This window comes from Rattus rattus, chromosome 4 (assembly GCF_011064425.1).
Source record: "Rattus rattus isolate New Zealand chromosome 4, Rrattus_CSIRO_v1, whole genome shotgun sequence".
Taxonomy (NCBI): Eukaryota; Metazoa; Chordata; class Mammalia; order Rodentia; family Muridae; genus Rattus; species Rattus rattus.
The window spans coordinates 46,763,465-46,789,910 of NC_046157.1; the positions used below are offsets into that span (position 1 = coordinate 46,763,465).

The following is a 26,446-nucleotide window of genomic DNA, read 5'->3' on the forward strand; positions in this document are numbered from 1 at the left end:
GCAGGCGGGGTGAGACTAGAAACGTGGAGAGAAAGATATCTGGAGCTGTACCCCGGAAATGGGTGCCATGACTCATTTTCTAGTCAATTATTTTCCTTACCAAAATAATGACTATGTTTACTTTCAAGTTATATTTATACATTGAAAAGCCCCAATTATTCTTAAAGGGGTAGCTTATACGTTAGGTCTATTCACTACAGATGAGTTTAAAATAGCCATCTGCTGCCTTGGTCTTGAATTATGTGGAAAAGGAAGGTGGTGGCTATGGCTCCTAGGAAACCCCTACCCCCAACCTCAACCCCAACCCCAACCCCAACCCCAACCCCAAGCAAGCATGTGGGGATGGGACTGTGGACCCCTCCACTGGGAAGCCAGCTGGGAGATGAGGCTCAGGGGAGAAGGCTCAGTTACAGGATGTGACTGAAATGGTCTACCCCTCAGGAGAGAGGTTCTCCAGCATTACTGTCCTCACATCGCCCGCTCCCCTTCTCCCAATTTTCATCTGGCTTGGTGAGGAATAGCTGGCTCTTTAGCACAGTGGACCCAAGTGTTTCCACTGTGAAAGTAGAGAGCTCACCAGCAGGCACTTTCACCTCTCACCTGGGCTCTCTTCCTAAAGCTGAAAGTTCCCAAAGGTGAACAGGTCGATTATCCTTCCTTTTCCAGCCATGTGTTTACCTTTATTTATTTATTTATTTTTTTTTTTTGGTTCTTTTTTTTTCGGAGCTGGGGACCGAACCCAGGGCCTTGCGCTTCCTAGGCAAGCGCTCTACCACTGAGCTAAATCCCCAACCCCATCTGTTTACCTTTAAAAGGTCACTGTTTTCCATAATGAAGGGATATTTGCTTTTAAAACAAGGTCTCACACTGAAGCCCAGGCTGATCTCAAATTTGAGGTGACTCCCCCTGCCTCAGTTTCTTCAGAACTATGATTTACAGGCTTGAGCTATAGGGCAGGGGTGATTGAATTTTAAAGAACCAGTTACCTCCTATGAGGAGCTCGGTGAAAAAACAAGACGCAAGAGGAGTGGAAAACCAGTCCCAAAGGTTGAATACTATATAACTCTCTAATATAAACAAATGTTTTCAGCAGGGGGAGGGGAGGGAGAAAAAAGACTAGCGATGGCCAGGACCTAAGAGCGCAGTTGCAAAAGGCTCCCAGGAGGGCACAGAATGTTCTGTTTTTCCACTGGTGTGGGGTACACGAACTGACCCAGACGATAGCATTGTGTAGGATTTAACGTCCGCAAACGAAGATGAGCATAACCGGGGAAACCTGATCAAGCCAGGAGATTGGATCTTAAGTTCACATCCAGTTGGAGACTATACTTTGCTGTGTTTTGCAGAGTGGCAGCAGTGTGAGAAGTGAACTAGGCACTTAACTACAACTGCTGTGAAAAGTTGCCCAGTCACAGCGCATGCCCTAGGGAGCGCAGGGCTTCCACGGATCCCCTGGTGAAGGTTCCGCATCACCCGGCACAAGACTCTAACCCACTGCCGTTCCCTTGAAGGCGTCGGGGGGGGCGGGCCGGCCGGCGTGGAATAGGGATAGCGTCGGAAGTGACGTCAACGGGCGGGGCGCGCACCTGAGCACCTGGGCGGTCACGGTTGAGCCAGGCTGCGGCAATACGCACGCGATGGAGGGCGAGGGCCGGGGCCGGTGGGCGCTGGGGCTGTTGCGCACCTTCGATGCGGGCGAATTCGCAGGCTGGGAGAAGGTGGGCTCGGGCGGCTTCGGACAGGTGTACAAGGTGCGCCACGTGCACTGGAAGACATGGCTCGCGATCAAGTGCTCGCCCAGTCTGCACGTCGACGACAGGTCAGCTTCCGGGCGGGTCCGGGTGGGATGGGGGCTCTGCGCTATGTGAGGCTCCGGGAAAGAGAGTTTGCGGCACTCGGGCCACCGGTCCCTCGCAGCTCCAGAGCTTCTGGGATCCGGAGCGGTGGCCCTGAGCCCTGCGAGGTGCGTCGGGCTCGTCCAAGACCCCACCAAACGCTGCGGTCCGCGCCGGGCTTAGAGAAATTGCCGTGTGGGGCTATGCGCTTTGTGAATGAGTTAGATTCAGTTCCACTTAGTAATTTTCGTCGGAGCACAAATTGGTGTAAGACCGTAATTATTTTGTTCGGAAGCACCGGCTGGGTTCGGGCGAGGCGTCCGCGGCGCAAAGCGGCTTACAGGGCTGCGCGTCCCGCTTGGGTCTGGGATCTGGTTCCGCCCACCGCTTTCCTCCGCACACCTTCGTTTTCGGGGACTTCGGATGGGAAACCGAGACCCAGAAAACGGCTTTCTTTGACCCTGGACAGGTGACTCCGGGCACCTTGGGCCTTTCTTTGTCCCTCCTAGCGGATTGTTTCAGCGATTGGAAAGGACTCAGAGCGGTCCCCGGTAAACGCTATGGCGATTGTGGTTTGTGAGTGAATTTGGAAGTGAGGTGCTGAGCAGTTCTTCCAAAGCATTTTCCCCAGATTTCACTGTTTACGTCGGGTAGTGATAGGTTATGTATGAGCCTCAGAATGGCAGATTTAAATGCCGTTCTTATTCTTTAATTAAGCTGACATGGTGGTGATGTTGGCATTTTACCCAGAGATACCTCTTAAACTCCATCAAGCTGCTTGCAGGACCAGCCTTAAGCCACAGGAACTCTGAATTCCAACGTTACTTTTGGAGTGGTGTCACTGGCTGCCTGGGTGGCAATAAGGAGTATGGTTTGCGGATGAGACCTCAGTCTTCTCCCTTTATGCCTCATCTCTAGCCTGGAGACTCTGTCAGAGCTCTCCTGTGTTTGTGTTTGCTTGCTTGATTGCCTTTTGCTGTCACCCAGCTTTTCTTAGAAACTGTAGTACAGTGGGAACTAGTGTCTAAAATCACTACCAGCTCACCATGCTGTGTAAAGCCTCCCTGACCCTGGCCAGTTTTCCTTCAGGCCAGGAGGAAAACTAGCACTATGGTTGTTTAGGTGAAATCCAAACCATTTTTGAATAGCAGCCCACAGTTTTTCATAGGTAAAAAAACAAAAAGAAAAACAAAACAACACCCACAAAAACCTGTGCGTGGGTGTTTCTTATGCCCTCAGAGACTTAGTGAGATCCTTTTCTAGGCAGAGTGAATGTTATTCACCATCAAACACTTGACAGAATTTGATTATAGGAGGGTCAATATGAACCACCCCAGGGGTGGCGTCCTTGGAGTCAATGTGCAGTACAGTCCTAAAGGTCTTTTGGGGAAGGTGGGGGTGACCAGGTCGAAGGCAGGATTTTCCCACTTGCAGAGAGCCTGTGTTGAATTGTTTGTCCTTTAATTGCAAGGCCTTTCTTCCCTGCCTGAAGCAGGCAGGTGGTGGCATGTCAGCAGGCAGGTAGAGGTCAGCAGCACCCAGCAGGAAGTACTTGGCCACCAGGTCAGAGCTGCCCTTGCTCTTTTGTACGTAGGATTGACTTCTCCCACCCAGGACAAGCTAAGTGTTTAAGCTCCCTTCAGTGTTAGGAAGTCACAAAGTGTTTCGGCCAGGAAATGCTTAGGAATTCACTTTGTTCTGCTCTGCCTGAGGGGCCTGTTGCCCCGGGCTAGCCAAGTTGCTTCTGAAGCTTGAGAGGGAGGCTGACTTTACCTGGGCTGTTGCTGTAGTCCTGCCTTTGGCCGCCTTTGCAAGGCATTACCTTTCGAAGTAGAAACAGAATTTTCCTAGGGGCTTTGTATGCAGCCCCTCCACATCCCCAGCCAGAGGACAGGAAGTCTTATTTGCAGGATTCTAACCTCAGAGATTAGAGGATTTCAACTTGGACTTCAAGGAACCTTTTTTTGAGGTTTGAGAGAAAACAACAGGACCAACAAGCCAGTCTTAGCAGCGGGGACACAAAAGAAAAAGTTCCGTTTTCTGAGAGGTCGGGGCAGGCAGGCTCCACAGCGGACCTCAAGAAGGACTTCAGACACAGAGAGAGTGGAAAGATGCCCAGGGCTTTAGAGTGAACAGGCTTAGGGTTTTGGCTAGTATACCAAAAAGGGTGGCAGGAAGAGAGAAAGGAAAAGCTGTGGAAAACATACAGGCTTAGCAGTGAGGGCCTGCAGGCAGCTTCCCCAAGGTAAGGGCTTCCCTGCCATTACACATACATTTCGCTAGGAGGGTAGTTATTTCCTCCATCTCTTTAACACACCTTTAGGTGAATCGTGTTTCTTGCAGTTAAAGCTTTTTGAGGGGTCTTTTGCCGTCCGTATGTTTGGCGGGCTTCTGAGGGGAGGGACGAGTTGCCTTTGCTACCTTGTAAATAAGCTCAGTATGGTGGCCCATCCCTTTAACCCCAGCACTCAGGAAGCAGGGGCACGGGAACCTTTATAAGTTTGAGGCCAGGCTTGTCTAGCTCCAGGACTATCCGGCCTATGTAGAACAGTGTTTCTCAGCCTTCCTAATGCTGCGACCCTTTAGTACAGTTCCTCATGTTGTGGTGACCCCCCGCCCCCAACCATACAATTATTTTGTTGCTACTTCATAACTGTAATTTTGCTGCTCTTATGATTCATTATGTAAATATCTGATATGAAGGATATCTGATATGTGGCTCCCAGAGGGGGTTGAGAACCATTGATGCAGAAGACCTTGGTTTTTTTTTTTTTTTTTTTTTTTTTTTTTTTTTTTTTTTTGTTTGTTTGTTTGTTTGTTTGTTTTTAATAGCCATCCATACTTTGCCAGGAGGAAACAGCCTTCCTCTATTGGCCTCATGACAAAGCCTTGCTAATAACTTTACCTCTAAACAGGGGCCATTGTGGTGCTTCCCCAGGGGTACTGGAAGTAGTGTCATCCATAATGACATCCAGGCCAGCGAACATCTACCTCTTCTGCATAGCTTGCTGCTGTCATTTATGGCCTTTACTTGCTGGTTGGGGAGGGGTTCACGTTAGCCACATAGGTAGGCCAGTCCCATTTTCACTGGCCAGGCTGTTCACCCTTTAAGCTGGCGGGGGTCTCTTGGCTCCCCAGCAGCTGCCCAGGCCCTATCCTTCTACTTGTGACCCTCCATTTCAGTTCAGGGAAGGTGGGGCCTTACCAGGTCTGGGGCACTTATAGAAATTTTTATTTGTATTTCTTGCCAAGGTGGGGACACTTAAGAGGACCGCAGCATAATTCACAAGTGACTTCCCTATTCATCTGATTTCTCTTTTTCCTGGGGCCAGGTGTCTTGGGAGGGTCCTGTTCCCTGGCTTTGGGGAGAAGGCTATCTTCCCTGGCTGGCTCTCACTTGGAAGATCACAGGTACAGGAGAGTAGGCCTGGCAATCTTAGAACAAAATGACCCAGGGGCTCTATGCCTCTCCCTGCTCCCAGCTAAGAGGAGCTCAGAAAAACAAAGTCCCTGGCACAGGGGCCCAAAGCTACTAATGCCTCAGCTCGTTGGGACGGGCCCGAGCAAACCCCAGGTTTGTAACTACAGAGCTGACAATTGGACAAGCCTGATTCTTGTCAGTTTTAAAAATAGCAGTGTGGGAACCCCTCTGAGGCTCCTGGGAACTTAATTGGATTGGTGTGCAGGAGCCTAGCGGAGAGGCTGAAATACTCTTCTCCCAGCAATGCTTCCCAGGTTTCCTGGCAGCTGTGGCAGAGTCCCCCTCAACCCTGTGTTGCCTGCAGGCATCAGGCTCACTCACAGCTGGTCTTAGGCTCTCTCTCTCTCTCCCTTTTTCTCGAGCTGGGAGGCAGGCCTTCCAGAAATGGTGGTTATTAGCTACCCCTGACATTCCACTTATACACCACTTCCCTCCCTCGGTGGGAGACCAGATGTAGTTGGTGTAAATGGGCTGTTAAGTGTGTGAATTGTTGTAAATGCTTTTGAAAAGTATCTTAAGCTGCAATCTCAGTAATCATGAAGACAGGGGGATTGACATGAGTTCAAGGTCAGTCTGGGTAAAAAAAGAAAAAGAAACTTGGAGGGAAGCTGGGGAGGGGGTATAGCTTTTCAGTTAGGACCTTGCCTGGCACGTGGGAGGTTCTAGCTTGAATAGCCAGCTATGCCTCCCCGCAAAAGTGTCTTTAGAAATTATAACCCTAACTTTGCCTGTTTGGGCCCAGATTTCTAAATGGAACCCCAAAACAGGGATGAGAGTGGGGCAGAGGTATCTTTTCTCTTCCTCCTCAGAGACTGGAATTACCATTCCTATTCCAGGGGCAAAGGAGAGGAGTAACTGTAACTTCAGCCTTCCTGCAGAAGCAAAGATCAAGTTGTGTTTTAATGAACCTGAGTCAGTGGGTTCTGTGGCCCAGAAACATTGTTCATTGTGAGCAGAAAGAACAGACTGGCGACCAGGAGCACGCCCTGGGCTTGCTACCTGTGATCCTGCCCCACCCAGGCATCCAGGCTAGGACAAGATGGAAAATCCTTCCAGGTTTTAGAACAATAGTCAGGATTACAAGTGTACAGTTCTTTTTATGTTGTTATCAATACTAATAAGAAATGTCACCTATAAGATGTATTTTAAATGATAAGAACCAAAAACATAAAACGAACTTTATGTATACTGGAGTTCTCTTGCCTCTCCCAGGCTGGGAGCTGGCCCTGTTTAGGCCCAGGCTGCAAGTGCTCCTGATAACACCAAAAGGCCAGAGCTTCTGGCCACAGGTTGCCCCAGGCTGCTTGTCCCCAGAGCATCAGGATAATGTCGTGAATGTTTTAGTTCAGAGGATATTAGATAATAAAGACTTTGAAAGGTTTTCTACTGGATGTCCCACGACTCTGCCTCAGTGCTAGCCCCTTCTGCCCTGAGCTTTCTGGTTATGCAACCATGAAGATGACTGATGTTTGACCCAGGAAACAATGGCCAGTTGGCCAGCTTCCAATTAAGTGCCTTGAAGCATGCGGCCGGGGCAAGAGGGTGACGTCATGTCCAGCCTGCTGTGCAGAGTGTGTAAATGTGCTGGGCTCAGCAGCCCCTGTTCTGTTTAAATGAGGTTTGTGTTCTGGAAAGGGCCTGGGGCAGGGAGGGTGAACTTGTTGAATTTTGAGTGGTAGGAAGGATAGAACTAGCTATTTTCTGCTAGCAAGGCTGTTGGGAGTGGGTACCAAGAACTACCAGCAGAATTTAGCTGTGTGTATTAAAATCTTTGGGCAAATAAAGAGATTGGTTAGGTTGGCTGAGTAAAGGTGTCCAGAGAGTGGGTTCTTGCAGTAGCCAGCCTGCAGACATGGGTTCCTTAGAGTGGAGATGGGCTGGTATACCTTCTCAGTTCACTTGGTGATAGGTCCCTACACTCTGTAGGGCCATCACCTGGGCAGGAAGGATGCCCACACTGGAAAGTGCAAGCTGGCCTCTTTATAGAAGAAAATGACCTGGGGGGGGGAAGAGAGGGGGACTACAAATTATAACTTTTATTCTTCACACAAAAGACCAAGCAGCAGCCGAGAGTAGGTCTCTGATGCTGTGTTTGAGGACTGAACAGGGAGGTCCTCAGCTCCTGCCTTCCCCTGGGGAGAAAGGAGCCCAGCCCAAGAAATACGATCTTCTCCTTCAAGTACCACCTTTATTTTGTTAATGCTTAACCTGGGTATCTAGCTCTTCACTGGACTGTTTTTTCAGATACTTGCGGAGTACAGGAACAGGAACAGGACCAGGAGTCTTCCAGCCTGTTCCACATTGTCCTGTCCAAGGCGAGCGTGGTGCCCAGGGTTCTGCCTCCTGTTGGAAGAGGCAGTGGACAAGATCCTGGTGTGAGAGTATTTGTCCACCCATTCCAAGTATCTCACGGCTGGTCCTGTATTCCAGTGACTGGCTGCTTTCAGCAGCGTCTCCAGAAGGCTGGGACAGCACACCACGCTAGACTCTGTTCTGAAGTCATTTAGTGATTCCTTCCAGATGCTTCATTTTAGCCAGGGGTCTGTTGCCTGTCACTCCAGCAGTAAGCTCAGAGTGTGGGCTCACAAGGATTAAGCTCTAGTTACGTACAGGTAGGATTGGCGCTGGTTGGCAGAGGGGTAAACTCTTCAGCCCTTAGAATTTGTGGCAGTTTCAGCTGTCAGCGTATGAGGCTTTTTTGCTGTGGTTTTGGTGCTCTTGTAGCTCCACTTGCCTGCTTTTGTCCTTACAAGAGGCCAGGGAAGCCTGGAAGCCTCCTGCAATTCAGAGGGGGAGGGCAGGTTTGGAAGTGGCTTGTTAGCACCATCCTGGGTCCTCTAGCATGTACCTGGTGATTTCCCAGCAGCCACTTAGACCCAGAAGAGTCCCAACGGGGAACTAATGAAGACCCAGTGAGACACAGGTTACTCTGCTGCCTTCTGGGAAGGCACCAAGGCACCTTAGCCTACCAGGCCTATATGTGGTCACCAAGGTTGCCCAGTTCCCAGCTCCAACAGGTCTCTCTAGGAGTGGTTCTAGAAGTTTCCTTTAAGGAGTTCTTCTATTACTAGAAAGCAGTTTTTGTAGCCCTGGCATGAGAACCTCTTCCCAGCCTCCTGAGTACCTCCTTGTGTCTATTTGGAGAGACACTGACCCGGATCCTATGTAGTTCAGTCCCACCCTCTTGGGATGAGGCCTTTCCCTGAGTGTACACTGAGACTTTTGACCCCTGTTACAGGCACAGACCATTACACAGCAATTGTCATCTGAACAAACATCATGGAATTAACCTTTGGCTCTGGCTGGTAAATGCAGCCCATGCTGCAGCCGTCTCTGCCACAGACGGTGCCTAAATGTGTGAGGAGACAGCCCTAGTGGAAGGTCGTTGACTAGGAAGTAGCAGGCTGCGGACACCACAGCTTCTCTAGACATTAGGCATAGACCTGCCTCATGACCCAGCAGCTCTGCTTCTGGGCAGATACCCAGAAGAACTAACACGAAGGCTTTACAGACATTCTTCTCAAGAGCAAACAAGAAGAATAGTTCGCTTTCTGTTGCTCTGATAGAGTACCGGCCGAAAGAAATTTGAGAAGGTTTCCTTCATCTTAAAGGTTACAGGCTGTTGTAAAGGGAAGTCAAGGAGGAACCTGGAGGCAGAAGCTGAAGTGGAGGCTATGGGGGAGCAGTGATTCCTAGCTTGCTCTCAACGGCTTGCTCAGCCGCTTTCTTGTGCAATCCAGGGCCATCTGCCACAGTGGCCTTGGCCCCTTCTGTCCCCACCAACTTGCCTACAGGCTAACATGATGGGACCGTTTTCTCAATTGAGGTTCCTTCTCAGATGACTCAAGACATGTCAAGTTGTCAAAAAAATAAAAAGAAAAAAGAAAAAAAAAACCTAATCAGTACAAGCAGTCTTGTCCGTAGTCATGTGGGTGGATTAGCGAGATGTAGTATATTCCTACACCATTGCTTGGCCGCACAAATATAACCTGGATGTGTGCAACAATACACATGGGGTTGAAAATGCCTTATGAAGTAAGGCAGACACGGAAGAATGGTGGAGACTCATTTGGGGTACCCGGATTCAGAAACAGGAGACCGTGGGGTCTGGTGGGTGATTAAAGTTTGCTAGGCATGATGACAGTGTCCTGGGTGTAGACGGTAGTGATGGCTACATATGGAGTGCCTCTGTTGCCCACTTACGGGTAGTTAGAGGAATATGGACTGTGTGGTCAGTAGAAAGTGTGGACAGCTGTATGTGGCCCTTGGCCGACTCTTGCTAGAGGCTCATTCAGGATTAGATCCAGGAGTGATTGGGTTAGTGAAAGAGTTGGGATTAACAGAAGGTGAGAGTGAAGGTCCTTGGATCGTTAGCTAGCAGTTTTCTATCCAGACAAGGGACATGATGTCGCCTGTAGGTATCCAGATAACCGCCAGGCTCTATCCTCACAGTGACCCCCGGTGCAGAGGCGGGTTTAATCCTGTGACAATGAACTTTGTACACCTGTACATTTATCATTGGCTGTGTCCTGGCCAGTGGCTCTGTGTCCAGCTAGGTGACAGCCGCATGCCCTCACGTCTGCGAACTTTTTCAGGGAACGCACGGAGCTGCTGGAGGAAGCTAAGAAGATGGAGATGGCCAAGTTCCGCTACATTCTCCCCGTGTATGGCATATGCCAGGAACCTGTTGGCTTGGTCATGGAGTACATGGAGACAGGCTCCCTGGAGAAGCTGCTGGCCTCGGAGCCATTGCCTTGGGACCTGCGCTTCCGCATTGTGCATGAGACGGCCGTGGGCATGAACTTCCTGCATTGCATGTCCCCGCCACTGCTGCACCTAGACCTGAAACCAGCAAACATCCTGCTGGATGCCCACTACCATGTCAAGGTAGGGACAGCACGTGCCCTGGGGAGCGGGCAACCAGGACACGGGACGCCTTAGGGAGAGCTCTGTCTAGATGGTCTGGGATTCTGGAATAGAGCTTGAGAGAAGAAGTGGTTGTTCCTGGAGCAGAGAACTTGAAGCCAGGGCCCTTTTCACTGTAAGACCTACTGGAGAGCCCAGCTGGTCACACTCGATCTGCACATGATAGGTACCTGGAAGGGGAACCCCTGTAAACCGTGGGATTCTCCCCCATATCCTGGTACGTTCTAGGTTCTGAGCACCCTGAAACGGATCAGGGACTTAGGGGTCCCAGGCTTATTGTCTTGAGAAATCACATCAGAAGTTGGGTTGTGAAGTGGTGAGAATTTGTGTCCTCTGATAATGGAAGCTGGTTTTCCTCAGAATTCTGGTACTGTGGAATAGGTGCTATATTCTAGACACAGGCTGCGAGGAGGACTTACTCATCTCTGTCCTCTGCTAGGAAGCTGTGGGCAGTCATTGATATGAGGCCTACAGGATTTGGGAATTTGTTTCTTTGGGAATTTATAAAATAGAGTGTGAGGAGTGATACAGGAGACAGGTGCCGCCTGCCTGGATATAGATATTGACAGGTTGTCCTGGGTCATATGGCTTCGGACGTGTTTTTGCTCTGAACACCTCTGCTTCAACACCACGGGCAGCACCTTTCGTGGACTTTTCTCATATGACATGCACATGGCCTTGGGGAGCCCAGGTCATGGGCCCACGGTATTGGTCACACTCTCCTTCCTCTGTGTGCAAGGAAGCAGATGGACGGAGTGAGGGAGAGGGACAGACAGCCCTGGAGCAAGCAGCGTTCACGCGAGGAACAGTGTACCCAGCCTATGTTGCTGAGACATGTCCGCTTGTATAGCATTCCCAGACCCTCCCTGCTGGCCTGACTTTTAGGAGGCCCATCGTAACACTCAGCTTGACTCAGTACACGGTGACCTGTGTGACTGGTGTGACGCCACTCGTAGACTCAGTCTCAGCCAGGCAGAGAGAATGATTTCCGCTCCGTACAGTTGCTGTGCGTTGTGGCTTCGGTAGACAGTGCCCAGCCGTGGCCTTTGTATCCTGAAAAGGGCGACAACATGTCACACAACTCGATGTGAGCCAGCTCCAAGGTGGCTTCCAGCGTCCTCTCGTAGCCTGGGTTTCTTGGGTTCTTTTTCCACATGACCGGGAAGGCTTGGCTTCCATTCTTCCCAGGCAGAGCAGGGCCTGTGGGCTCAGTGCGTCATAAAAACATTGCTCTCGTACGTGAAACTTAAACCAGAAAAGGAAAATAATAACAGACCCCTACCCTGGGTCAGGCCTCACCACAGAGCAGAGGAGCCCATAACTGCTTGGTGGCTGCAGGTCTAGAGCAGGAGTTGAAATCACAGCTTCCAGAGCTCTTGACCACCCACTCCCATGCATACACAGCACGGTCAGGAAAATCCTCTTACGCACCACAGTCACAGAAAGCTAGGTGGCTTGTGAAGGTAGAAGGTGCAGACAGCCCCTGGCATACCTGGGGCCTCCACAGGGGCAGGCTCTGCTTCTCTCTGCAGCAGGGCATGCAAAGGCAGGGGAGAGTAGACTTGAGGTAGAAGGAGGCCCAGAAAAATCACACAAAACTCGGGGCATTTGAGAAGGGGTGAAGGAAGCAGTAGGCAGTGCTGAGTAGAGGGTGGTGTTTGAAAGCTCCTGTGTCTTTAAGAACTACGGAGTGGGAGCTGTCTACATCACATGTGCCTTAACCAGGGTTGCTGTCAGTATACACCCAGCACCATCTCGAGGACCATGAGTCTGGGGTAGCCCAAGTCACTCCTCCCAGGGTCTCTGTAGAGTCCCTAGGTGCAGCCAGTGTTTGATGTCTCATTCCCTTGTATGTTGCCCTCCTCTCCTGAGAGGTGTGTGGCTCTTTGGGAGAGCTGTGGTGTGCTTCTGAGGGGGCACAGTACCATCCTCTTCCAAGTGTTACCCTTGGGAGTGCAGCCAGGAGTTGGGACAAGGACACAACACGCCCAGCTCTGTCACTCTGCTGAGAAGTGGAGTAAAGACACTTTACTTCCGGGTTGCTATCTAGATGAGTGAGGGTCAGGGTTCACACACACACACAGCGCCCCTTTGGGAGTACAGAGTGATGTCCCAGTACCTAGTTTGTCACTAGTTTGTCACTAGTCTTCTGTAGGTCTGGGTGCTGACTGATCTAGGTGTTTTTTTTTCGGACCTGGTACACAGCAGGCACTTAATGCTTGTTCACTGAGGAGGTAAGGGATGCCCTTGACACATTCTGGGCTGACATTCCCTTGCAGGCTGTTGTCCCCTCAGCCTGATGGCACTTGTAACTTTTACAGTGCCAGCCGGATGGCTGGGCTGAAAGCTGTGGAGCCCTGAAGAGAAGGTGTTTCATCATCACGAAGGGACTTTGTCCCAAAGCTGAGATGCTGAGGCCACCGCCTTACCTCAGCCACCCTGAGAGGAGCGGCAAAAGCTGCTGTTGTGTGGTGCCCGGCTGTTACCAGTAAAGTTAGTCACTGACAAAAAGCTGGAAACAAACAGAAGTGCACTTTTCCTGATTCGGAGTTGATGACACTAGGCCGTAGGCTCCCTTCATGGGTATGGCCGGTCTGGAAACAAGAATCCTGACTCAGCCCACTTCCTGTTACTGTCAGGGTGTGTTTGAAGATGAGCCCAGGGGTGAATTAAAAGGGTTGAAACGACATCAGCCTTGAAGGAGACTGGAAAGGGGCCATTTGTATGTGCACTGGAAGGCTGCTTGGTGCTGAATTGGGTCTTACAAATTCACAGTGCTTCAGAGGGTCTGGTTTGCACCAGGATGTGGTGGCGTGGGCAGAAAAGGAAAACTCCCAGAGCTGCCTGCAGGTCTGAGCTGCAAGGACACCTTTGCCAGTGGGGAACCCGCCTTTCTCATGAACTCTGGAAGTAGAGATGGGGGTCCTGACAGTGACTTCATCACCAAGGGAGGGGACACCATGTCTGGAGTAGACTAGTGAGCCCGGAAGGTGATGAGGCGTGTGTTTTGCTCACTCTAAAGCTCTCTGAAGGCGTGTTGCGCTTTAAAGGACCTGCTGGCACTTGTAGCTGCCCCAGCTGGAAGGTTGCATAACCGGACTGGCGATAGATGATAGATGCCCTAGCCCGTCACGTGGCTCCCTTTGCCTGAAAGCTAAAGGCTGTTTTCCCTTCCCTCATGCTGACTGTGACAGGCAGCCACCAGGGTGGATGCGAAGCCTTACGGAAGCAGGGCTGGCTGTCATTCTTCCTGAGTTTTTTTTCTCCAGGTGAATTCCATTCTTTAAGCATGGTGTCTTTTGTCCCCATTCATCAAGTTTATATTGACGGTACATCCAGGCTTGGCCCTTCTGCATCCCTATGCTTCCTGCCTGCTTAGAGACAGGGTGGTCTAGAGCCGTCCCTTCCCTTTGGGGGTGAGCCCCTAGAGCATGCGCTGGGGACCCACCATCTGATGTGGCAGCAGGAGATATGCCACAGTGGCCCCCTTTAAGGCTGACGTGACTCCTTTGGCTTGCTTTTTACAGATTTCTGACTTTGGGCTGGCCAAGTGCAATGGCATGTCCCACTCTCATGACCTCAGCATGGATGGCCTGTTTGGCACAATCGCCTACCTCCCTCCAGAGCGAATTCGTGAGAAGAGCCGGTTGTTTGACACCAAACATGATGTATACAGGTGCGTGCTATGTCGCCATGCCCTACGTGCCAGGCTAAGAGCTCTAAGCTTCACCATTGCTTCCTGCCCTGAACGGCAGTTTGCAGAAAGGCTCGGGGGTGCCAGTCAGCCATGGGGTTTGAAGCACATGCAAATGGTGCGTGTCTATTGGACTTGGGGATTTTAGCTGGCACGTACCTGCTCCCCAGGTGCATGAAAGACTTCTTTCCTGTGGGCGATGCTGACTGGTGCTGTGCAGAAGTAGTTAGAAAAAGGAGCTGTAGCCCAGTGCTTGGATATGATACAGCATTTTCATGGAACATGGGCTTTATTACTTGTCTGTCAGAAGAACCTGCTGCTTTGAGTAGCCCGCAGAGCCATGGGTGTCTGGGTTTGTGCTCCTCAAAGCTCACACTCGTCTGAATACCAAAGTGAGCAACTCACTTTTCGGTCCCCAGGGTATAAACTGACACCTTGACTGATTGTTTCATGGTATGGTTAAAGGGAAGTTTTTTGTTGTTTTGTTTTGGTGTTTTGTTTTTTATGGTAGACATGAGAGAGAGCAGCCAAAGGCACCTGGAAGATTCCAGAGCAGAGAGAGAAAGTAGCAGTCTGAACGTGGCTGGTTAACTGGACCTGGCCAGAAGAGAAGCAGGAGTAGAGCGAAGAGGGAAGGGGGTGGGGGAGAGCGAAGAGGGAACGTAACAAGGTTATACGGAGAATGAGTGGCTGAGGGGAAAGAGCTGGACAAGTTTAGGGTAGGGGAGGAGGCGAGAAGCGCAGGATGCCAGCCTGGGCTTTAATGTGTACCTTAGGAGCCTAGAGACCCGCATGAGCTTTGGTATGCTAATAGGCACCACAGATGGCCAGCTGTCCCCTCTGCTAGTGATAAGGGAAACGGCTCCTTTTGTTTGAGGGGAACCTGCTTCACAAGTTCCTGGTTAATGCTGGCTTTTGTCCAACCATCGGAATTGGAGAAATGGAGTTCTCCTTGGATCTGACAACAAGATTTGAGTACCTAAGAACTACTTCCCACCCCTCCCGAGATTGTGAGGGTCCCATTCCAGCAGACTTTCGGAAAAGAAAGGGCCGGAGCAGCCAGCTCTGTCTTTTGTCACTAGGCCCAGCTAACTGGTTTGACAGAAGCCAATGTACCGGTGTTGGGCCTCTGGGGACGAGTCAGGGCTTGCAGAGTTTGGGGGTAGTCAAGAACTTTGTTTACTTTAATGTTGGCTTTAACTTTTGAACCAGCATTTTCCAGTTAATGAGTTAGGCTCAATTTTCAGTCTTTTTTTTTTTAAGATTGGACCATTTTCTTTTTCTTTTTTTCTTTTTTTTTTTCCTTTTTCTTTTTTTGGAGCTGGGACTGAACCCAGGGCCTTGTGCTTCCTAGGCAAGCGCTCTACCACTGAGCTAAATCCCCAACCCTGATTGGACCATTTTCAATGTATCTAGAAAAATTTACTTAGTAACTGAGAGGGTTTGGGGCTCAGCTTGTTGCTTCTTAGTACTTTGTATACATTTTCTTTAGCTACGCTCTGCTGAAGCCTTCCAGGGCTTCTTAGAGGAATGTTTTAGACAGAACCTGACCTTGGATTTAAAGGATTGAAGCCAAGACAGAGAAGAGCAGGGGGCAAAAGTGCCCCTAGATGTCTGAGTACTTGGTCTGTGCCCCTGTGAGATGGCAGCTCAGAGCCTGGAAATTCTTATCAAACCCGAGGCTGCAGCACCAACTGATACCTAGTTTCTCTTTCAGTTTTGCCATCGTGATCTGGGGCGTGCTTACCCAGAAGAAGCCATTTTCAGGTAAGCGCTCTGCATGAAGACCAGTGGGCATGCGCTTGGACCTTCTCAGCCCCTCAGTGCCTCTACTTGGCCGGGCGGGGTTCCTCTGGGCTTCCATCTGGGCTTCCAGACTTGGGGCCTGTCCTCAGGGCAGGTGCCTTACACCCACCTGGAGAATACACTGAAGGCCCACAGCCAGCTCTTTGCAGAAGGTTGACAAAACACCTGCATGGACTTTCTTTCCCATTCATCAAGTTCCTATTGGTGGGGCTTGGCCCTTCTGCTGTGTTCCTTTCATACAGACAGGTCAATGGGGGGACCATCGGAACATATGCAGCTTTTTCCTTTGATGCTGCATAGTGTTTTGTGCTGTTAAAAGTCTTTATAAGAAGATAGCCTTCCTTCACCTTCCTTCTTCCCTCTCTTTAAAAAACAAATGGTATGAAACACACATGACCGAATCTACTGCATTAACTACTCTAAACACACTGTGAATAGCAGTGAAAGCATTCACGTGGTTGCCCCCTCTCCAGAAGTTCTACCATGGCAACTCAGGTTTATAAAACTTAAGTCGTTTTTAGCCACATTGGGAAGAGAAAAGTCTCTTTTCTTTTATGACATTCCTGGCTATTTGCACTGTGGGGTATGACAAAAGATATTTGAAAACAGAGATCATGCTCAGTATATTTGAGGTCCTGGGTTCAGTCTCCAGTACCATAGACAGATATCATTAAGTCAGAGGCCCCATTTCTGGCACAGTCACACGCTCATACCAGGCACAGAAACGGGGAAGGGTGGAGAAAAGATCCTCCAAGCACAGCAGGATTTAGGGGATGTTGGAAGCTTGGTTCTATTCTGTTCCTGTCCTCCGTTGTTTGTTCTTTTAAAAGATACATTAATTTTATGTGTATTTGTGTTTGCCCAAGTGATGCCTGTGCCCTGTATGTGGCTTCCACAGGGAGGTGAGAAAAGAATGCCCTCTTCTGAATTCCCTGGAGTTAGACTTACAGGCAGTTTTGAGCTGCTGTGTGGATGTTGGAAACTGAACCAGGATCATTTGAGAGAGTAGCCAGTGTTCTTAACCATTGGGCCATCTCTCCAGTCTTTTCCCATATTGCTTTTTCTTTTAACTGTGTTCCCCACCATGGAGGTCCACATACCAAATTCTTTTCAGCATGACAGCCTACCTGTCGGACGTGAACTTGTCCAATGTCTAGCAGAGACTCTTGGGTCAGGTGTGTGGTGTATCAAGGCCCTTGGGTTTTGTTGTCTACTAGGTAGAGGGACCAGAGCAGGACTTCTCAGATGTCACGTAGACCCCATCAAGCTTGCTTTGGCAGCAACAAATCTTGTAGGTGTTCTCTTGACTCTCACTGCATTTGGAAAACTTGCTGGGTTTGGAAGGCTGAGTTATCATGGAAGTAACCTCCAGATACACGGAAGAGAGTGGCATTGCACAAGACTTAACGGGAAAGTGAACAAAGTGTCAGTGTGGAACCCTGGCAGCCGATGGTGACTGTGGGCCAATTTTCCATACCTGCCAATAGGTGCCTGCTGCTCCACAGGGTGTGCTTGGAATGCAGGGGTGGGGAGATGCCCGTGGGAACAAGTGGCTGATGGGCCGCATGGTTTAAGATGAGCCAAAGGTCACCCACTGAGAGTCCCTCTTGAGCCCCTCCAATTAGGGTTGGTAATCATAATGGCCGAGTCTGTGTCCATGAGTTCGTAAAACTGAGAAAAACAGAGAATGTTATATCCTATAAAAATATGGATTAAAGAAAACTCCAGGTTTAGAAAGGGAAACTTACCAGGTTTGGTGGTATCCTAGGTGATGGGCAAGTCATAGCGTGTCTCCAGCACTTGTCCATACATCTAAGTGAGAAGCCATCTCCTGCTTCTCAAAGTCTGAACATCTGTTTCTCCTCTGCAGATGAGAAGAACATCCTACACATCATGATGAAAGTGGTGAAGGGCCACCGCCCAGAGCTGCCACCCATCTGCAGACCCCGGCCGCGAGCCTGTGCCAGCCTGATAGGGCTCATGCAACGGTGCTGGCATGCAGACCCACAGGTGCGGCCCACCTTCCAAGGTGAGTGCCCTTCCCCGTCTCATCACCGCCATGTGACGGCTTCACCACTGTCACAGGCCACAGGGTTGATGACCAGGACAGGGTTGAGGGTCAAGCTCAGGGGGGGAACAATGCGTGCAGAGACAGGGATAAAACAAACCCACCACTAACAGGTTGGCCCATCCCCTACTTTGACTGCCCAGTGCTGAGGGCTGGAATGGGCTGTTAGAACGAGACAGGCAGACCCAGTGTCCACCTCGTCTAGCAGGCTGCATTGGCTTCCAGGGAGCCTAGAATCCTGGATTGTAAGTGCAGGTGCAATGGCGTACGTTTAGGCAGCTGGAGGAGACTAAAGGCTTGCAGTTTTCTTTCACATCTCTTAGGGTGTTGTCCTCATAGGCAGATGAGCCTTTGGGGTAAAAAAGTGAACCTGATAGAGTTGCCTTTCACATGGATCTGGGGCGACATGAATAGACGGGGCTCACCTGCCAGCCCTGATAGCTTTAACCCTTTGTGTCGGGCAGGCTACTAAGAGGGACCTGTTTTGCTCCTGGTGAGACCTGGCAGGTGGTTGCCCAGACACTCAGGATGGTGGTTGGGTTTGTCTTCTAGTGAAGCCTGGGGTGTCTTCTACGAACTGACAGTGGTACTGGGCAGGTCCTCTGCTGCTCAAGACTGGGGCGTCACTGCCTCTGTCCCCATAGAATTATGTAGGAGTTCTATCTAATGACAGCCCCTTTTGTTTTCTCTCTCAAAGAAATTACCTCAGAAACCGAAGACCTCTGTGAAAAGCCTGACGAGGAGGTGAAAGACCTGGCTCATGAGCCGGGTGAGAAAAGTTCTCCAGAGCCCAGGAGTGAGGTGAGCATCTCCGGCAGCATCTTCAGGGCTCCAATTATGGTGGGATTTTCCTTATCCAACATCTTGTCTGAAAATTCCTCCCCATTTCCCTCTGAGCCCGTCCTACTACCATCTGCTCCCAGACGTGCAATCCCATGGGAGTCCCCCGTCTGCTCTGCACACTGGAGATTGATAAGTATAGATAGAGAACCACAAAGGGCAGATGGCCCCATCCTCCTGGGCCCCTGCTAGGTGGGGCTTGAGGATCTCAGCACAGTCTGCTCATGAATGGTTTGTGTTACGAGTGTCTGTGGCTACTCAGAAGTGGTGAGAAGCACCCAAGGCAGTGCTAGCTGAATGCCTCTAGGGTAACGATTGAAGCAGGGAACTCCATTGTAAGGGTTAGGTGTGGTGGTGAGGTGGTGGTGGTTTCTCTGACATTGGACAGCGTCTCCTGGGGAGAACAGCTGTGGGACAGGTGAGAATTGGGGGCAAAGGTTCTCCTGACAGCAATAAAGAGACAGAACCTACCTCTGATATATGCTTGTAGCCAGCAAGTAGGCATGACTTAGTGCACAAGTGGGAGCACAGTAAGGCAGTGGTTCCCACAGCAGAAGAGGACTCAGAGAGAGTAACAATCCTCAGACTTAGTTACTAGAAATCCGCTTTTCTTGAAGCAACCAGACCTGTACTCCCCCCACCCCCGCCCCCCCAGTGACCTCGTTCTCATAGCTCCAAGACATTCCTGAGAAGTCTGACGCTTTGTCAGAGCAAGGGAGAACCCCAGCCTAAGTACTTTCCTTTCTTGTTGGGCTGCCTGTCATGGGTAGCCCCCGGGTCTGGCCTTGCCTGCCCTGTGCTCTCACAGCTTACCCGGACTGCCTGTGGCCTAGACAGTGCCCCCGAGTGGGTAGGAGCATCATGTAGTTAGACGTTTCCATGTTTGTGAAGTCGTTACTCTCTTTCTGCCAGGGAAGTCCGTGAGGTTTCTTTGCAGCCCTGCGTGAGTCTCAGGGCTTCTTGATGCTCTTTGTCCGTGGTAGTGCATGGGACCTCCACCTCTGCCCCGGTAGTTTTTGGTCCCCCCTGTCTTGTTCTCTGTGCTCTGACATGGAGGTTTGAGGAGCAGAGTCCTTACTACTACCCTCTCCGCCTTTGCAGGCCAGGCCTGAGTCCTCACGCCTCAAGCGCGCCTCTGCTCCCCCCTTCGATAATGACTGCAGTCTCTCCGAGCTGCTGTCACAGCTGGACTCTGGGATCTCCCAGACTCTTGAAGGCCCCGAGGAGCTCAGCCGAAGTTCCTCAGAATGCAAGCTCCCATCGTCCAGTAGTGGCAAGAGGCTCTCGGGGGTGTCCTCCGTGGACTCCGCCTTTTCCTCCAGAGGGTCACTGTCACTGTCATTTGAGCGGGAAGCCTCGACGGGCGGTAAGTGTTTGTGAGCACCGGTGAGCTTGTGTGGGGCTCACCTGCATATTAGAGTCTGAGCAACTACTGTGCAGGGTCTCTTCCCTGGTAAAGCTTGTCTTCTCTCTGTTTTCTCCGATGAGCTTTTGGTGTTACCATAGTTTGGGCTCAAAACACAGATCCAGAAAGTCCCACGTCAGTAGTATGGTTCTGCTGGGTGTCTAACGTTTGAGGAGGATAAGCCACATCACCAGGCCGAGTCAGCCCTGGGGCAGAGCTTGGTCTCAAGTCTGCAACCTGGAAAGCCCAAGTCCCATCCAGTGAAACTAGTGACCCCTGGGGACTTTACTTCTGCCTCAGACTCAGACACTTCCAGATAACCCCTGCCCCAAGCTTTTGTGTTTATGGATACCCTTGTGTCAAGCTGGCTTGACTGACTGTGAGGTGTTGACACCTGGGGTGCCGCGGCTCCTCTGTAAGGCACGGACACTTCCATTTGGGCTGTAGCACAAGGGAGGCAAAGTGCAGATGACTTGCAAAGACTTGAGGTCTTACCAGTTCGCAGGGATTTTTCCAGTAGAATGTTGGGTAAAAGACCTTTGAACATTAAGGAAATGCCTTGCAGAGATAGGCGGAGAGAACCGAGTTTGATTCTAGCCAAGCAGTGGGCAACAGAGTCAAAAAGGACAGTCAGAGCTAAGTTCCCAGCAGCCACAGCCGTGTCACTGCCTGCCACGGGGAGATGTGTCCTAAAATCTTCTCTTCGGGCTTAGCCCTCTCTGGTGATGCCTCGTCCTCGTGTCCGAGAGATGACTACCATCCTATAAGAACGTAATGTTTAAGCCAGTCATGGTATGTCCTTAATCCAAGCACTTGGGAGGCGGAAACTGGAGGATCTCTGTGAGCTGAGGTCGGCCTGATCTACAAAGCAGGTTCCAGGGCAGCTAAGACTACATGGAGAGACCCTGTTTCAAAACAACAAAGAAAAAGGAATGTAGAATTTAAACACCAGTCCGGGTCTGTCTCCTTAGTACCACCCAGACCTCCACTGCTCTGTAAAAACAGTCTAGAGAGTGTTCTACCTGCAGAGGGAAAGTCTATTTATGGGAGTCAGGATTTCCAGTAATGCAGTGGATTTTCAGGTTCAGTAGAAGTTCCATTGTGAATACTGGGCAGTGCGTTCTGAGAAATTTAGTTTTGAGAATCATTTCAGAAACACCCTATGTGATGTCCCCATAACAGGGGTGTCACTTTGAGTCTGTGCTCCTCCGAGTTCCAGGAGCCAGCTCTGTAGGCCAGTAGAGGCCCCCAGGAATAGTGTATTGCAGGTCTAAGTCTTTGGGGATGTTGTGTTCCTGACTGGCTTTCCTTTCTGGTGCACCTCTTTTTAAATGAGTGTGAACAGTCTTGCTGATGCTGGGGGAGGGTTTTCCCAACCATAGACAAGCTAGAGTGGTTTTATTCTACAAATCAACAGAGGAACGCTTTGGAGACATCAACTATACTACCCAAGGTAGATGCTTAAAGACCTGCAAATAAGAGATGTACCCTGGACGTCCTTCCTCAGAGTCCCTAAGGTGTCATCCACCTGACCTCAGCCCCCAAGCCTTAGACGCCCACATTCTATAGTGTTTGCCTTACTCTGGCCTCTGACATTGTCTCTCCTCTCCCTGCAGATCTGGGCCCCACAGACATCCAGAAAAAGAAGCTAGTGGATGCCATCGTGTCAGGAGACACTAACAAGCTGATGAAGATCCTACAGCCCCAAGACGTGGACTTGGTTCTGGACAGCAGCGCCAGCCTGCTGCACCTGGCTGTAGAGGCTGGACAGGAGGAGTGTGTCAAGTGGCTGCTGCTTAACAATGCCAACCCCAACCTGACCAACAAGAAGGGCTCTACACCGCTGCATATGGCTGTGGAGAGGAGGGGGCGTGGAATTGTGGAGCTACTGCTGGCCCGGAAGACCAGCGTCAATGCCAAGGATGAAGACCAGTGGACCGCCCTGCACTTTGCAGCCCAAAATGGGGATGAGGCCAGCACAAGGCTGCTACTAGAGAAGAATGCTTCTGTCAATGAGGTTGACTTCGAGGGCCGAACGCCCATGCATGTAGCTTGCCAGCATGGACAGGAAAACATTGTTCGCACCCTGCTCCGCCGTGGTGTGGACGTGGGATTGCAGGGAAAGGATGCCTGGTTGCCTCTGCACTATGCTGCCTGGCAGGGCCACCTGCCCATTGTTAAGCTGCTAGCCAAGCAGCCTGGGGTGAGTGTGAATGCCCAGACACTAGATGGTAGGACACCCCTGCACCTGGCTGCTCAGAGGGGGCACTACCGTGTGGCTCGCATCCTCATAGACCTGAGCTCTGACATTAACATCTGCAGCCTGCAGGCACAGACACCTCTGCATGTTGCCGCAGAGACTGGACACACTAGTACTGCCAGGCTACTCTTGCATCGTGGTGCTGGCAAGGAGGCTTTGACCTCAGAGGGCTACACTGCCCTGCACCTGGCAGCCCGGAATGGACACCTAGCTACTGTCAAGCTGCTCATTGAGGAGAAGGCTGACGTGCTGGCTCGGGGGCCCCTGAATCAAACAGCACTGCACCTGGCTGCTGCCCGTGGACACTCAGAGGTGGTGGAAGAGCTGGTCAGTGCTGACCTCATTGACCTGTCTGATGAGCAGGGCCTCAGTGCACTGCACCTGGCTGCTCAGGGCAGGCATTCACAGACTGTGGAGATACTGCTCAAACATGGAGCACACATTAACTTGCAGAGTCTCAAGTTCCAAGGAGGCCAGAGCTCTACTGCCACACTGCTCCGACGCAGCAAGACCTAGCTTGCCACCACAGAACCAGGGCTCCGTGTAGGCTTCTGGTCCATCCCTGTTCCCTCATGGGGACAGGATGGTCCTGGGACACTGCTCACCCTGTTGGTGGCCTGCCCATACACTGACCAAGCAGAGGCTAATGGACAAGGCAGTAGTAGCAGCCAGGGCAGAGGCTGCCTACCACCAACTGCTGACCTGCATAGCCAGTATCTGATATCGGATGGGATTAGGTTGGTGTCATGTCACTGTGGTATTGAATGGCCGCTGATGCAGGCCTTTTATGACAAAGCCTATACAAGAATGTGCCCTCTGTCCCAGAGCGAGCCACTTCCGCTTGCTTGGCACATGGCGTCTTCAGGAGAGATGTGGGAAGGGCAGTGTCCTTTGTCTTCTCGTTGCGATGGGCAGAGTATCTGTCTCTGAAGCCATAGTGGGTTCTTTATACATGAGTGACATGATAGCTTTGCTTGAGACCTCTGAGGATCTGATTGATGGAGTCTAGAAAGGGAATGATTATAAAACCACAGGGCTGGTCCTAACACTGAACAACCTTACCAGCGTGAAAACACTGTTTCATTTGGGTTGTTTTTTTGTTTCTGTTTTTAGTTTTGATGTCTAGGTCACCACGCCTCTTTCCCCCACTTTCCCTGTTGAGTTCTCACCTAAAACATCAGAGCCATATATATATATATATATATATATATATATATGTTACAGGAAAATTCTTTGTAAATGGGTTTTATACTAAAAATTGTTTAGTCAAACAATTCACCTTTTCAGGCTCTTTTGGTGAAGTGATGGTTTGTGCCAAGGGCATTGCTGACTTGCCCTGGGGCAACTCATGCCGTGTTCCAGCCACTGACGAATGTGGCTCAGGGTGGCCTTTAGAGATGGTCATGCTCTGAGAAGTCAGATTTGATAGCCTTTGTTGTACCTTCTGTGTTCTGAACACTTCACTGTAGAAGTGACCCGTGTGCAGACGCATGTTGTAGCATGGCGTGTGGCACAGAATGATATTAATGTACTGTGTACTTTGACATGAATCGTGGACAGGATGCCTTTTCATGACGGGAAGTAGTGGAGCTGGCTATGTTTTAATATGCCTCAGTTCGCCTTCACTGCCTCCCCGCTCTTGTGTAAAAAAAAGACACAGAGACCTTGGGAGATGTCGATTGATTGATGTCAATAAAGGACTCACCTACTTCTGGAATCCACAGACTGTTATTTCTTATCAATAAGCTCTGATCATTCGCTTCTTGAAAACCAGAGGTCTGGGGCAGTACCGTGGGTCTGGGGAGGTTGCATCGATACAGCACAGCCCCGGGGAGATTGGGAAGCAGAGGATGGCCCAGGGCATCGATCTTTCTGGATGCAGCAGATCTGGTGGGAGGAGCTTCCAGCACTGGTGTTTGCATTTTTAAATGATTTACTATTCTCATGTTAACTTTACATCCAAAATACTTCCAGATTGTGTCAATTATAATTTCACATTGACTCTGGGTTTCTCATTCATTTAAGTTTAATTGCCCTCATTTTCCTGATTATCCTTTTCTTAGCCACTACCTTTCCATCCAGCTGTCCATCAGCCCACCTCCACCACCACACGCGACCTTGCAACTACCCACTTGTCTACCCAACGGTCCAGCCTCTTTACCCATCCGCCCACCCCTCCACCTGTCTGCCTTCCTCTCTGACTACCCACCACCCCTCAGAGTAGCTTTGCTCAGGAACGGTTTCCTGGTCTGAGGATTGCCTAATTACTTTTCAATCCTTCAGTGTGTATTTCCTCAAAACCAAGGGCTTTAATTTTCTAACAGCCACCAGAATCAGGAAGTCAGCAGCGTGCTATCTCGTCTATAAATCCTTTTAAAGTTTTACTGGTGACCTCGAGGCAGCAGCAGTAGTTCTTAACCTCGGGGGACCTGGTTTAGTTGTCACGTCTCTGATTTTCTTCTGTGCTCAGTTCCGGGCTTCCGTCTTTACATTTTGTGGTACATGCAGCACTCCTACATAAGGCTGACCCACCTTGTGATGGGTTAGGCTCACCAGCTCTGACCAGCACACAACAGACTCAATACTGTGTTTCTATCTCCCTGTTTATTTTCACTGATATTGGTACACAGTCAGATTCCTGTTTAGCCAATGGGCCAAACTCCATTATCCCTTAATGCTCAGTGTTTCCCTAAGTTGGCCAGCTTGAGGACTTAGTGCTGCGACTGGCTGAGACAGTACAGTCTTGCCATACAGACCTCCAACCAGGGGCAGCCTTCTTTTTTCCCCCCACAAGAAAACTGAGAGAATGTTGTTGAAAAACGCTGGTCCAAGTGCCGTTCCCACTGTTAATAGTGTCCTCACTGCTAGAGTCTTAGCAAAGAGATCAGGAAAGGTGCTTTGCACACTCCCATCTGTGTCCTATATGGATTTCACCAACAATCTATCCACCAATAGTTCCAGCGTTCCCGATTACCAGAACTTTCATCTGGGTTCCCACAACTTCAGTGTTGCCTGCTGCTTAGTCCAGTGGAGAACTTTCTCTGCCTCAGCCTGCTGCACTCAGTCTGCTCAGAAGCCCAGAGCCTTCACCTCACAGAATCATTTATCTGTCAGTCTTTATACAGGCCTGAGAGCCAACACTACCATTTGGCTTAATGCTCCTCCCTCCGTGGGGCACTAACACGAACTTACTTATGTAAACAGCTATAAACCGGAGCTGTGCTAGTTAATGTTCTATTGCTGTGAAGAAACACTCCTAGCTCTAGGTTGGAGTAATGCAGCCAGGTGCTCACAGGTTCCTGCTTTTCGTCCATGCTCTTTCTGGCCCCGGCCTTTGCTCAGGAGCAATTTCCTGGTCTGAGGATTGCCTAGCTCTTCTCTTAAACCTGCTTCGGAAGTGCCCCTGGTGTTATGCAACATACCATACATAAATGACATAAACATACTATACATACCTATAACATACATAGACACTGTGTACATATACATCACACACTCTACACCACACATACATCCCCACAGTACATCATACACACAGACCACATACACCCTATACCATATATACCATATATACATATATCACTCTCATTCATCCCCACACACACACATACACACTAACACAGACTGATAACTATAAATTACATTTACAACACACATACACAAAGTGACTCCAGTCACTGAATTCTGCCTGAAGGGGTGGCATAAGCAGGATTGCTATGATGAACAGTCCTCACACTCCACTGCAGCTAGTTCTGGAAGTGAAAACATTCTAGAGCTTGCTGGGTGGTTGTCCCGGGTCACCATGAAGGCAGTAAGCTGTTGTTCCCTGCCCAAAGGCCATTGCTATCAATGAAAGATATCTGAACGATAAGCAAGGAAGCTTGAACAAAAAGTCCCTTCGGTGCTGGGTTAAGGAGAAAGGAGACAGAGAAGGCGATCTGATGGGTGTTTTCTCTGCTCATTGTCACGGAGTTTACACGTAATAAAAAGGTGTAAACCCATTGCTGGGATAGCTCTTTAGATCCCCACAATGTGAGCTGATCCTAAATGTGCAACTCTAGGTGAAGCCAGAAGAGCCCCCAACCCAGTTTCACATTGTAATGTCGGAGGATATTGCCTTTTGGAACAGAG

At 50.2% G+C, this 26,446-nt stretch overlaps 1 protein-coding gene across 1 annotated transcript; it reads left to right on the plus strand.

The window, feature by feature from the left end:
* Positions 1-1,582: 1,582 nt before the first annotated feature.
* Ripk4 (receptor interacting serine/threonine kinase 4) lies at positions 1,583-24,032 on the plus strand. The gene is made up of 8 exons (XM_032900350.1): positions 1,583-1,819; positions 9,912-10,203; positions 13,770-13,918; positions 15,654-15,703; positions 17,613-17,771; positions 18,508-18,611; positions 19,752-20,016; positions 21,672-24,032. The coding sequence occupies exons 1-8, from the start codon at positions 1,638-1,640 to the stop codon at positions 22,829-22,831; spliced, it is 2,361 nt and encodes a 786-aa protein (XP_032756241.1). The 5' UTR covers positions 1,583-1,637; the 3' UTR covers positions 22,832-24,032.
* The last annotated feature ends 2,414 nt before the right edge of the window (positions 24,033-26,446 follow it).

Excerpts from the sequence above, each read along its gene's own strand:
- Ripk4 (XM_032900350.1), top strand. The coding sequence starts at position 1,638 with ATGGAGGGCGAGGGCCGGGGCCGGTGGGCGCTGGGGCTGTTGCGCACC. Across the intron at positions 13,919-15,653 it reads ACCAAACATGATGTATACAG|TTTTGCCATCGTGATCTGGG; the intron begins GTGCGTGCTATG and ends TTTCTCTTTCAG. Across the intron at positions 18,612-19,751 it reads CTCCAGAGCCCAGGAGTGAG|GCCAGGCCTGAGTCCTCACG; the intron begins GTGAGCATCTCC and ends CCGCCTTTGCAG.